Source organism: Saccostrea cucullata, unplaced genomic scaffold (genome assembly GCF_032062105.1).
Source record: "Saccostrea cucullata isolate Sc308-1 unplaced genomic scaffold, CSIRO_AGI_Scuc_v1 ctg12037, whole genome shotgun sequence".
Taxonomy (NCBI): domain Eukaryota; kingdom Metazoa; phylum Mollusca; class Bivalvia; order Ostreida; family Ostreidae; genus Saccostrea; species Saccostrea cuccullata.
In genome coordinates this window covers 45,020-59,153 of record NW_026934341.1, presented here as the reverse complement: position 1 = coordinate 59,153, position 14,134 = coordinate 45,020, and the positions used below count along the sequence as shown (strand labels likewise).

The window sequence follows — 14,134 nt, the reverse complement described above, 5'->3', positions numbered from 1 at the left end:
ATTGGAATGTTTTGGGTCTTGCAAGAAATAGAAAGTATTAAAAGAACAAAAGATGATGTTATACTTATGTTTTAACTGGCAGTAATACACTTCCGTAAAAATGCTTGAATTGTTAAGGATGTGATATATTTGTTAACAGCATTGCAGAAAAATTACTTTTCTGAACTTAATTGTCAGGTTTTTAAAGCACATTTAAACAATGCAAAGCTGAATAAATAACTGGTTTTAAAAAAGAAAAGTCGATTAATTTTTTTTTCTATTTCGTTGTTATACGATGTAAGAAAAATTATAGCTTTTAAAATAAGATAATCTTAAAACGTCATCAGAAGAGCAAGCTGATGCCGAGGTTTAAAAATGCATTTGCACAAAGACCTCATTTCTGAATATATTGATTTATTTAAGCCTGTGCACCTGCATCAATGCTTTATTGATTTGAGATTAAATTATCGATCAGGATATAAAGCATCATCCCCTCTCTAGCGGAACGAGGATTCTCGAATACCTGCAATGTGATAAAAAAAAATGTCGGTGAATTATTAAAACCTCATTCGAGGTTTTGAAATTCAATAGACCGGTTTGTTTACGCAGAATCGTTGTGTATTTATAGAACGTCGTTAGTTTCTTTTCTTCCTGGTTGAAGCTTGGAGGACATTACAAATGTAACAACAAAGTTCAGAGTCTTCCTGTCAAAGGTAATTCATTTTCTTTTTAATTGTATCTATGGAATTATAATTTGTTTAAATCAAGACTTTTGTCATAAGAAATAAACACTGTTTTCTGTGTGTATTTGGGTGGACTGGAAATTACGTCATAGTGTCTATATTGGGAATCTTTTTATCTCGTTTTTCTTACAGATGATGTTTCTTTCCTCTATGATGAGATTTACACTTGTTTATATAGTGTCCGTGATTACGTGGGCAGGTAATAATTGATACTATTCTTTTATGATGACATAGATTTAAAACAATGTGATTAGTTTGAACAACAGTGATAAAAATTATCACCAGTATTCTTGTACAAAATACAAAATTCTGAAACCTTTACTGTTTTACATTCATATTTTCTTCAAATATGTCGTAGGGCATGAAATAGAGCAAAATAAAGTTGCAAACAATCAGTGTATGTTTACGTCTAGCTGAGCGTGCCTGGTTTCATATTCACAAGATAATATATGCTGGTAGTTTTAAAGTGCACATCAAGTGTAAGGCAATTTAAACGAGCTTTTATATGCTGGAAGGAAATATATAAAAATCTTAACAAACGACTACACCCATTACATATTGCTTTTAATTGTGTAAAATAAATCTCGCTACAGGAAACCTGGCAAGGAACTTACAATTGTAAAAATATAAAGATTTCCCCCAATATAATATGATAAGGAAAGATAACTCTACGAGGAACAGAAAGATGGTATATCTACGTTTGAGAAAATTGTTTTCGTCTATACTATACCACAATATATTTAAATGGGATTTCAAGTGGGATTTTTATGTGTCTTGAGACATTCATTTTAAATGGATAAATATCAATTTACACATACTTTTTAAAATCTCAAATTCAGTACACAGGTAGAATGCTTTTTATAGATTGATGTTTTTATAGATTGAAGTGCACAAAATGTTTTAATCCTATTTCATATAATACACTAAAATTATTGAATAAAAGTATTGAAAGACTATACGAATAATATTTTTAAAAAGCCCTCACAGTTATAGACTCGGAAGTTTTACAATTATTCATAACTTGACACACATTACTTTTACATGTTTTAATGGTTTATTATTTCTTTTATTCAGATGCTTCAAGTTTATGGTTCTGCGATATGACTGATGGTGAGTAAAGTCTTAAATTAAAAAAAAGATTATTTTTGTTACTGAAGTACTATTATATTGCCCGAATGTAAGAGAAGTGCTGCATAGCAAAGAATACATGTAAATGATTACATGCATATGGGTGTCCGTTTATGGAAATATATATTACTTCTATGTCTCAAACATGTTTTTGGATAAGACTTAATCTGATTTTCTTGTAGTTTGACTTTTGAATTCTTTTATGTTCAGATGATCAACCTCTCTTTCATATTTATATTGTGATTCGAACACTCTGACATATCTTGTTTCGAACGGTATTTATTCTTAATCTAATATTATGAAAATAGAAGTAACACGAACCTCTGCATAAAACATATGAAGATAACAAACAGTATTCGAGATCAAAAGTCCATAAAACAATACACAATAGGAGCAGAGCAAACACGGACTTCCAAAATATCAGAGGTTAGATCAGGTGCCATGGAGGAGTGAGCATATATTGTTGATGTGATCAGGTGCCATGGAGGAGTAAGCATATATATTTTTGATGGGATCAGGTGCCACGGAGGGGTGAGCCTATATTGTTGATGGGATAAGGTGCCATGGAGGAGTAAGCCTATATTGTTGATGGGATAAGGTGCCACGGAGGAGTAAGCCTATATTGTTGATGGGATAAGGTGCCACGGAGGAGTAAGCCTATATTGTTGGTGGGATCAGGTGCCAAGGAGGAGTGAACCTTAATTGATGTTGGGATCAGGTGCCAAGGAGGAGTGAGCCTATATTGATGTTGGGATCAAGTGCCACGGAGAAATGAATATATATTGATGATGGGATGAGGTGCCACGAAGGAGTGATCCTATATTGATGATGGAATCAGGTGCCACAGAGGAATGAGTATAAATTGTTGATGTGATCAGGTGCCAAGGAGGAGTAAGCATATATTTTTGATGGGATGAGGTGCCTCGGAGGAGTAAGCCTATATTGTTGATGGGATCAGGTGCCAAGGAGGAGTAAGCCTATATTGTTGATGGGATCAGGTGCCAAGGAGGAGTAAGCCTATATTGATGTTGGGATCAGGTGCCACGGAGGAATAATGAATATATATATTGTTGATAGGATGAGGTGCCAAGGAGGAGTGAGCCTATATTGTTGATGGGATAAATTACCACGAAGGACTGCGCATATATTGTTGATGTGATAAGGTGGCACGAGGGACAGGAGTAGACATTCCCTTGTCGACCGGACACACCTACTGTGTGCCTTTTAATTAAATGAGTAGACAGAAAATTTTATGACAATTCAGTGTGAAGCAATTGACTACCAATTTGTATGACAGATGTCAGTCATCACTCTATTTAATGAATGACAGACTGTATTGACAAACACATCGTATTACCCACATACATATGTCCATGCAATGTATGTGAACTTTGCCGAAATAGTTCTCCTATAACTCCAGCAATTAAAAGCGTTAACGGGATGGCTCGAAAAAAAAAAACATTGTCATAAAATCTACATAAATATAATAAACTATCTGTACATATGGGGATTCAGAATACAATAATATTTTTTTGATTTAGACCCCTGTGAGGCAGCCAACATACGGCCTTCATTTGAGCCGGATTTTAGGGCAGAGAACTGCCTGTACAAGAGTTACGATTATTGTGATCGCTACATAACTCCAGGATGGCACAGGTTTGAAGAAGACATGTTGAATCATCCTCCAAATTTACTCAGTTGTGGAGCTGTGTATCCTTCGTGGCTTAACGGTAACCCTTCTTATATTACTCATTTTATTGCAATTGTAAACCCTATTTGATCGTTATGCTTTGAATGGGATTTAAATCAACGTTTATTAATCAATGCCCTCTATGATGTTCTTCATTAATTGTGGAATGACTTGGATATGTTTGAATTTCATTTTAATACGTAAATTTAGAAATAACGTTGATACAAAATGTGTCAGAATGAAATATTTGGCGAATTGTGCCAAATGGATGAAAAACATCATCATACTCGAAATTTTGACCTTTATAATTAATATCATAATTTAAATGTTTGCCTGAAAAAAACACATTAATTAGTGTTTCTCATATTATGCTTGGTAAGTGATGTTTAGGAAAAATATTAAGTATTAATATAATTATATTAAGCAATCTTAAAAATTAAATGATGTTCTTTAGGAAGTCTTCCAACAGTGGAAAACGAAGTTGTGCACAGAAAAGTATGCAAAGTTGGTTTTGAGAGTCCATGTGTTAAGGATGTCACTATCAGAATAAAACACTGTGGTTCATTTAACGCGTACTGCCTACCGGCACTGGATGCCTGCTCAGAGAGATATTGCTTCGGTAATCTTCTTTTTTTTTTAATTTCTACTATATTATTGCTATGTACCTCCAGTAATCCGTATCTCTTTCTAAAGATTATGAGATTCGAGTTTCGTTCATTTAATTCTTCTCAATCACATTCTTTTCCTTTGATTTTTTAATATTTGTTTTATTTAAATCAGCTTATCAATACTTTGAAATATAAAATACGTCCATCTTTATTCAGTTCAGTTTAACTTATTCAAAGTTTACATATATTTAAAATCATATTTAAGATTAATTCCATTATACAAGCTGTCTGATAACTCATTTTTTATGTTTTAAGAACCCTCTCTACACTTACACTAAAGAGTTCTGATTCTAAGGTACATGTATTTTTCTGCATTTAGAGTGATCTGACCTTAGATCTAAATACTAAAAAAATGCAATTTACAATATTTTACTCAATTTGTAATCATTTCAAGTATTCTAAACATTTTAAAAGGTCAAGATAAATTAATTGAACGTGTTATTTACATGAATTTTCTCTACTGAAGTTAATAACAATGATTTCTATTCACTGATAGTGTGTTGTCTTTAAACATTTTTCCCAGGGGTAAATGCATGCCACGCACAATACAGTGAAAATTAAATAAATGACCTCAATTATAACTCCTTTATACAATATATTTTCTCAATGTCCAAAAAAAGTTTGCTCTTGTGTAGAGAGGGTCCTTAAGCAAATAAAATTCTAAAAAAAAAAAAATTAAGTACCTTATTTTTAACTTTGTTCATATATTCAAGGTGAAAAAGACGCGTCTTGTGTAGAGATCACTAGTTCACCTAAACCTGACACGACTCCAGCTGTCTGGAAAACTTCCACAACAAGGCAGCCACCCAAACCGACGAATAGACCCACAACCAGGGGAACAACAAGGGAAACCACAAAGAATCCAGTACTTGAGGAGTTCTGGTTCTGTAATGAAGGTCACGTAATGAATTATATGTTCTTTATGGCTTTATATTTTGAAAGACAAACAAAATCTGTGCCCAATAAGTTAAACTTAACTTAAAACTTAAACGTAACTTAAAATGAGATAAATTATCAAATCTTTTTTTTTCAAATTATTTAAATTGCTAACATAATAATAAATGCATTCTTGGCAACAAAGACAACAAAATATTTTATAATTTAAAGTAAAATTAGTAAATATAGGAAATATTATGCTAGAGGGATTGTGAACACATATCTTTCTGGAAATTGACCACTGGCCTACTTTCTGCAATCATATTTACTTTTTACGTTTTTAAATTTTAGATCCGTGCATGTTGCCTGACATCCCAAGGATTCCAAACACCAAAAACAGGACTGAAAATTGTAAATACACACACTACATGCAATCATGTGATCGGGATCTATATCCTGGTTGGTATAAAGCAGACGACCAAGGACAGGTGCTACTAGATAGATGCCCGGGAATCCTTTCCTGTGGCGCTATTCGCCCCGTCTGGATGCAGGGTATGTATGTCATAACAGATCAACTTAAAATGGACAACTTAAAAAAACATACACAAAAGATTTTACGACCGTTAAATGGATCATTGTTGTGTGAAAGTATCTAGCATGGACGTTTAGAATACCAATTTAGTTTGAGGTGTCATTTATTTCAGTGATAACCATTGTATACTGTTAAATATTATGAAATGAATTAACAAACTACAGATTCAAGCCTCTACATTAAGCAAACTCAAAACAATTGTGTGTTGAGAAATTAATTACAGATATCATTTTCTTTTTAATTCGAATTTAAGGTTCGCATCCCAGTATTTGGGACGGAAAAGTACAAAGAGACATTTGTACGTCAGGACTTTCGGAGGGCTTTAATAAAAATTGTTGCCTGGAGAAAAACAAAATACTTGTGAAGAACTGTGGAAGGTTTATGGCCTACTGCTTGAAACCCTTGAATTTATGCGAGGATCGATACTGCTTCGGTATTTATTAAACACACAAAAATAATAAAAAGTCATAAAAATACTTATTTCACAGTGCCAGAAAAGTTTAAATTTGAACAGATAATATTTTTTTTGTAATTTTTTTACTTGCTAATATAAAGACGATTTTTTTTACCAGGAAAGCATAAACCCTGTGTTGCTGATGATGACGAGTATGTCAAGAAAAACCCTTTGCCACACAGTAAGTATCTGAAACATGTATTAAAAGCTATTTTTTATAGTGTACCTTTGATTAAGATAAATAAAAACAAAATTAAATCGAATATTTACACAAGTTTTTATATAAAACAACCTCTATTACGGTTACTTTTGTTTTGTTTTTCTGATCATCGATTTATTTTATATCTTTCAGAAAACCGGTTAACAGAAAATGCGCTGATCATTGCCGTAGTCTTATCAATTACACTGGCAACCATTGGAGGCCTGGTGGTGTTCTACCTATATAAAGGGTATGTTCTGTCTAATTAGTATTTTTATTTTGACTGTGTAAATACATGTACATTTTCTTAATTCCTTTATAATATATTGCAATGTTTTTATATACATTTATCTTTTTCAAAACAGGAATATATATTGATGGGATATATATTTTAACCAAAATGATATTAAAGGATTTTGGAATAAAATGAAAACCGTCAAATCAGTGAAAAGATCGCGCAAAACTCCGATAAATTGAACGACTAACAGAGAGGTGAAAACAAATATCATTTCAAGCAAATACCATAAAAGCATAAATACATAGGTGAAAAAAGTTCAAAGACCAAAATTGCAGTTCAGGTGCATGTAAACTTTAGTTTTTTTTTTTTAGTACAAAACAATAAAAAAAATATCTCTGCTTCTCGACCAGAGTGTCACTTAAAGTTTGCAAGAGAAAACATCATAAAATAATTGAAACACAAATGATAGTTAAACATTGATATTTTAATGCAATAAATTTTCTTTTGGTGTTATAAAAGCAGACACCTGTTACCTCAGTATTTGCTTAGATCAAACTATACAGGGAAACTTCTTCGTATTTGGAGTTGTCAATGCATTTCACTGATCCAGTCGGTCATTGATATTGGTTAGGTTTTTAAAAATGTGCATTATTTAGCTTAAAATGTCCCCATGGATATTTTAAAAAATTCGAACCCAAAATTTATATTAAAAAAAACAGCATTCTGTCTCTGAAAATTCAATGTCTTCCTGGAATACATACATGTAGGTCATATACAATGTAAAGATACATTTAATAAAAAAATTCATAATTATATGACATCTGTAAGGTAAATACGAGTAGTAGCAGAGTTGGCGAAATTTTCGAATGGCAACGATAAACAAATATAAATGACAGAGAGAAACATTTTGATAAAGGGTTTTCATTGAGCATTATTAAGAATATTTAATGAAATATGTGGAGATCACGAACAGTATTCAAGCTCTAAAGATCATTAAACAACACAAAATAGGACTTTAATTTCCCACTTTGAACAGTTTACTTGAGGAAGATCCATAATCAGTAGCAGGGGCACCACAGGCGGTGTATCTTGCCATAATGATCTTTGATCTTAAAAAATTATTGCTTACTGATTCATGTACAATTTCTGCTAGTCATACAAAAACAAGCTATAGTCTTTATAATGTCAATCTTTCGCTGTGTAAAAATGCAACAATGATGGAAAATTATAACATCTTCTTCAGTACCCTTCTAAATAAAATACAGATAAAAGATGTTAACTTTAAGAAAGATTTACATGATTAGAAGAAAAAATAGTTAGGAAATGTACCTTTATGTGTTTTGTTTATTTATTTTTATTTATTGTGAAAAAATCATTCTATTTTAAGTTGTTCTATTTTTTCAGTCAACATTTCAAAAGATATTGCAATAAATCCGCCATCTATGAGAAACAAGTTCCAACCAAGAAATTCGACAACGATTTCCAGACTCTAAATGTAAAATGCATTAACAAGGAGAATGATTATGTGAAACTTCCAGAAAAATCAGCCAACCTCACATTCAGTTCTAAATGTTAGGGCATCCATTTCGTAAGCTAAACAGAATCTGGAAGTATACTCATAAATGTCTTATCAGATAATAAGAAATCAGACTTTATGCATTATTATTATCATGAATTTTTAAATAATATTTTGGATCAGAAAATATTCAAGGAATCATCCGAAAATTTTTGAAACATGAAATCTATATTTCTGAAACATGACAATGACGTCGACACACGTGAGTTTTTTGGTTTTTAAATTTGAAAAATTTGGTCATAGACCCCCCCCCCCCCCTCCCCATTTAATTCGATACCCTATAAAGTATGCCCAATTTGTCATGAACGTCATGAAATACTGTGTCACAGAAATAACTTGGCCCAATTTCACTTATTATGAATAAGTTTTAAGGTAATTTTTTGAACAATGTTCAACTCAGTGCTGTATTTTGTTTTATGATTCTTATTGCATTGAGGTAATATTTGTCACTTGAAACCGAAAAAGAAATAAAAACAAGTGCAAGACTGTAAGATCTGACTATTTGCATAAAAATTAAAGCTTATGCACTACTTCAGTAAATCCAAAGCTTATTTCTGTAGTTTGTAAATATTTTATATCATTACATATATTGCATGTTGAGTGATAAAATAAAGAAGTCACGTTAATGATTTTATGTTATAAACATTTCATCCATATTTAATAAACTAGATTTGTCTGATATTGTAATCCTGTTGCAACAAAATCTTTAACCAGTCATTTTAAAAGTTGTATTTTTCATTAAGTTATCATACCATTTGTTCATGCTCGATGTTATGAATTTGTTACACTGTTTGCTTTTGTGTAGTTATTTAACACCTTTTCCATTTGTTATTTATAAATGAGATGTGTATTGATTATTTTGTCACCGTAAATTTATTTAAAATTAAAAAGTGGAAAACTTATGCATGTATTACATATATGTAATTTGCCTATCTCTTATATAAAACTTAATAAACAATATAAGTTTTTAATTCTAAATAAATTCCTGACTTCAATATATACTGTCATCAAATAGATTTTAAAAAACTGTACACGACTTGTTATGTTTCTTTATTTAATGATGTACATTGTGAAATGCTTTGGAGCGAATTGTTTGCGCACATCTATTGTTTATTTATAGAATGGTGTCAGATTTTTTTTTGATTGCACAACCGTCTGATGATGAATCGGTCGAGGTGTTCTGACTGAATTTTCCTTTCTGGTATTTCCTTGAATCGCAATACCGATGTAATAAAAAGAGTTCTGAGTCGTCCGATTAAAGGTAATACATGTATACAGTCTTTTCAATTCCTGTGAAACAAGGCTATTTTTGTTAGAAATAAACAAAAACAAAACACCGAAAATACATGCTTAGTAATTTTTGTACATTTTTCAGTCAATTTTAAAGGAATTTTCATCAATTGAGATATTTTCAAAACGCTTGGTAATGCCTGCTGATTTGGTGTCTTCGAACATTTGATGGCACCGAAATTTTAAATTAAGAAATCTTGAACAATTATCAGTATGATAGGCACATTTAAGTTTGCATTACCTCATTAACATGTATACATAGAAAATGTAGAATATACAAAGAAAAACTAAAGTTAGAATTAATGTTAGAAAGCAATTCTAATAATTTTCTAAAAGGACTTTATTACATTTTGAAGATTTTCGAACTTGTAAATATCATTTACCAATTAAAAGCTGACGCTGGCGTTATATACCACAAGACAGAATTTGTTCCTGAGTAATCTAAGAGAACTCAGAGATGAATTTCAATATATACTACTTAGACAATTTTCACCATAGAAAGTAAGAACGTTAATTTGAACAGTAAAACTCCTACAATTTTATAATATTATTAATTTAATCCCAGATGCAATGAATAGAAACAAATATTAACTTTAATCACATTTATTGTAAAACAATAATTACATTTTGTGGCAAGTATTTGTCACAATCTATACATAGATGTAAATACCCCGGCGGAATCCAGGGAATCACTACCTGCCTACTGACCTGGCGCGATAGCGTACCCACAGGTGACTGTTGTGGGAACAGACCTCTTGGAAATCACAAGAGTGAATGCCACATGGCATGAATGAATTCAAGTTCTGACTCAGGCCCTAACTCTATACCTGTCTCCCCTGGAATATAACAACAACATGGGGATAACACCCCCAGGGGTAGCTGGGTACCGTAGACCCCCAAAACCTGCCCTTGGTATCACAAGGATCAAGCCGGTCCCTCAGGTGCCACTGAGGTAACCCCCAAATCTTCCCCAGTACTGAGGATAGATAACCCAGAGTTTTGAGCCAGACATGGTAGAAATCATCATTCGTGGTAATCCCTGAAGTCCGCCAAATGAACTTGTCTATACAAGTTCACCCGCCAATAACGCGTAAGGTGTATATATGAAAGTTTTAATTCAGCATTTCACCCACTTGACCTTTAAATATCATTTTTTTTAATAAATGTTCATGTATTAGAGACACTTGTAAGCTAGGGTCTCCATGTAATCAAGACTCGTCTTTGATTAAACTTTTATCAGACCAAGTAATTGAATTTGGACTAATATTTTGCAGGAAGAGCAGGCACTTTCTATACTATGAAACCATAATGATCCAGGCGAGATGCCCGGGTCATTGAAACCAACATGTACATGTACCATCCAAGTGCAATTTAATTTATTCTAAAACAAAGAATCAACCAATTACCTTTTTTTTTAATCTTTTCATCATATTGAGGGGTTTTCCATCACGGACAAATGGTCTCACTTTGGGTATCTCAGTATCCTATGAATGCCATATCCAAATATCCAAGACAAGACTATACACAATCTATGGATTCCTGCTACTGGTCTTTTGTTTGATATTTTGTTCAGGATTTTGTCAAAGGGAAGTAATGGTCAAACTTCATTTGCTCTTTCTGATTTTAGCTTGCCCTATCATACGATAATACTGTATTTATATAAAAGAGGAAGACAAATACTGAGTAGATCATGCAAGCCCCTATGCCCAGCTTTAAATCTGTCTTACATATTGATTTTATTCCCACGGGCAAATGGTTGCTACAATTCACTTGCACATCCCTTACATTTACTAGCCACGGGTGTCAGGCAATGGAGTATGTCATCACCCGAATAATGAGTTATTAGTTAGGGGGTTACCATTGAAATGTACAAAGTTCAGACTATATTTCTTAATGGTTTTTTCATCCAACTAGGTTAATGATGCCAATATGACATTGCTAGAAATGTGTGGACCAATTATCGAAATTTGTGTTTCTATTATTGACCTATGATGCACGAGGACCCCAAAGCCCAAAATGAAGTCACTGTCAAAATAGAATCTGCAATGTAATTTGATATAACTACTTATGAGCTCTTAAATAACTTAGCTTAAATAAAACAGTAAAATAATTGATATTAAGTACAAGTTTCTGACCAAAAGCCTGACTTAAGCAGAATTAATTGACTATTTGCACACCGATTTCTTGTCAGTATGGAAGGTACCTCTCGCATCCAGATGTTAAACATTTCAAACTGGGAGTGAGCAAACTGTATCACCCCAGACCTTAATTATATTATAGTGTTTTTATATCTTTTAACTGTGAATACTGTTTTTCTAAACTTTTTATCCTCACTAATAATTTAATACGTTCCCTTTTCACCGCATTGAAATTTACTTTTCTGTACTTTTTATGTCTTTTAATCAGCTGCGCACCCTACTTAAAATTTGAGGGCGAGTATCGAGAGATGGATAGATAGATACGTATATCTAGATAGATACCTATAATACATTGTATAAATGTTGGCTTTTATCAAAAACCAAACGTGTCATTCTTATCTATTCGAACATCATGTGGCGATCCTCTACAGCTCACTCATTGTGAAAAGAAAATGTCCCGAAAACCCAAGATATACCACCTGTATATATCTACATATATTTAAAAAGAGATAAAAAAATATATGCATATTTTGGATATCTACATACCCGGTATATATATCTGTAAATAACTGTAATGTATTGAAAGCCGATGACATTTTCTTTGGAAAGAGAGTAAAAGGGGTTGGGTGGTTGTGGACATTTTTGACTATTTTGATCTCCTCTGGAAGAAGAGCTCCATCTCAAGATATACTAAAATGATCAAATTTTAAAACTAAAATTTATGAGATTTTCCTTGCCATATGATAGTTAACAGCTTAAGATATTATAGTACCCCCTAGCCTCCTTAAACATTAGCTAAAGATGAATAAGGCAGTCAGATCCTACGGTTATAAAAATCGGCAATTTAATTGATCATTCTCGAAAAATGCTATCTCATTCGAAAAGTAATGTGTATCTACATTGTACCTATGATATTTTCGAACTTACATGTATCGTAATAGTTTCTTGTTATCATGTCATAGAAAGAAAAATTATCCAATTTCTATTAAGATATGTTTTCAGGAAATGCAAATGAAAACCCTAAGATATATGTGCAATTTTACATTGTAAATTAATGGAAAAAAATATTTTACTTATAATAAACATTTATATGTATCCTGGCATTTGGTGGAAATGCATGACATGTTATTTATACTTTATGATATTTAGTTCTTATATTTTCTTCAATCATTATATAACACCTACCTGGTGTAAAAAAAAAATGTGCTTTTCTTAAGAAAATTATCTATATTGTACATATTAACTTACTTTTATTTTTGTTTTACTTAATTGGTGTTAGGCATTCTAGACACCTATCTTTGGGATAGCTCAGTTGATGTATCTTGAGATAAATACATAAGCATAGATAGTCTCCATACTATCCCTTAGAGTCAAACCTGAAGCGAGTTCCGCTGTCTTGCCTTTGGATACATTTATGCTACGTTCAACACAAACCTAGTGAAAAATATCTAGCACATGCCTACAGATAGTTTCTCCCAATTTTCCTGTAAAATAAAAATTTATTTTCATATATGTAATTAATAACATTTTGCATAATTTGTTTGTTCAAACTTTGTCCGACATGGCAAGGGTTTGTTGAAGCGACATTGTGGGGGGGATAATATACGACAAACAGAATGCATTGTGAATATACCCAGACCCAATAGGTGATCAATCAATACTGCTTCATCTACTTTACTTCATTTCAATGTACATGTATCCAGGTCGGGGACTTGCATTCAAGTTTTAGAAGTCAATAATTTATAAGTGAAATTACTCCCTTTGTAGGCACAAGATTTACTCATGACAATTTCAGGTGATTGTGGTCATAACTTTTACCAGTCAGAGAGAGAACCTTGCTGGGGAAGGGGGGTGGTTGTAGCAATGCCCTTTTGGCCTAAGCTTTAAATGCAACATTATTCCAATCCAATTTCCCATGAAGTGATCATCGAGATAATTATTCGTATTGTAGCCATGGTGATAGTAACAATACCCATATAACTCAAACTCAATTGACAATTTATTATCTATTTATTTTGAACTACTGCTCCTAGTTCGGATCCGGAGTATTTCCACCAAACCAAAAACTAGCACAAACTAGCATGTAATAATACATAGCGTATATATATGAAATTGGTCATTGCGAATATATATGGATAGATAAGAAAGAAAACTAAATTGTGGAATATCTTGCTAAACATTCTCTGAACCAGCCTAATATATGATGGGCCTAAGATGAGCTTATCCTCAAATGTTACATTTTACGATATTTTAACGAAGCGGACTCTTCTCATTCAATTTCCAGTGAAAATAGTCACTTTAAATAGCTAGAGAAATACTCTAAAGTTTTTTATTCATTTGACAATCTACTATCCGAGGTTCAATCCTTGGCAGTACCTTGTACTTTGGGCTGAAGATTGTAACTTTTGAATATTGATTGTTCGAATCATTCGATGGTCACTACTGTAAACAATGCCATGTCCCACAAAAGAGCAGTAGGAAGGTAGATAACTGCGAGTTACTCTCGATTACCATTACGTACACGCTTTATCATCATGGCCGCACAGCGAGCCACCAACACGCA

General features: G+C 32.5%; 1 protein-coding gene across 1 annotated transcript; it reads left to right on the top strand.

Moving 5' to 3' along the window:
* Positions 1 to 508: 508 nt before the first annotated feature.
* On the top strand, positions 509 to 8,174 carry LOC134240556 (uncharacterized). The gene is made up of 11 exons (XM_062722646.1): positions 509 to 692; positions 855 to 921; positions 1,797 to 1,832; positions 3,392 to 3,580; positions 3,995 to 4,159; positions 4,922 to 5,104; positions 5,436 to 5,636; positions 5,930 to 6,109; positions 6,249 to 6,311; positions 6,483 to 6,579; positions 7,972 to 8,174. Exons 2-11 carry the CDS (start codon positions 855 to 857, stop codon positions 8,141 to 8,143), a joined length of 1,353 nt encoding a protein of 450 aa, XP_062578630.1. The 5' UTR covers positions 509 to 692; the 3' UTR covers positions 8,144 to 8,174.
* Positions 8,175 to 14,134: the final 5,960 nt, after the last annotated feature.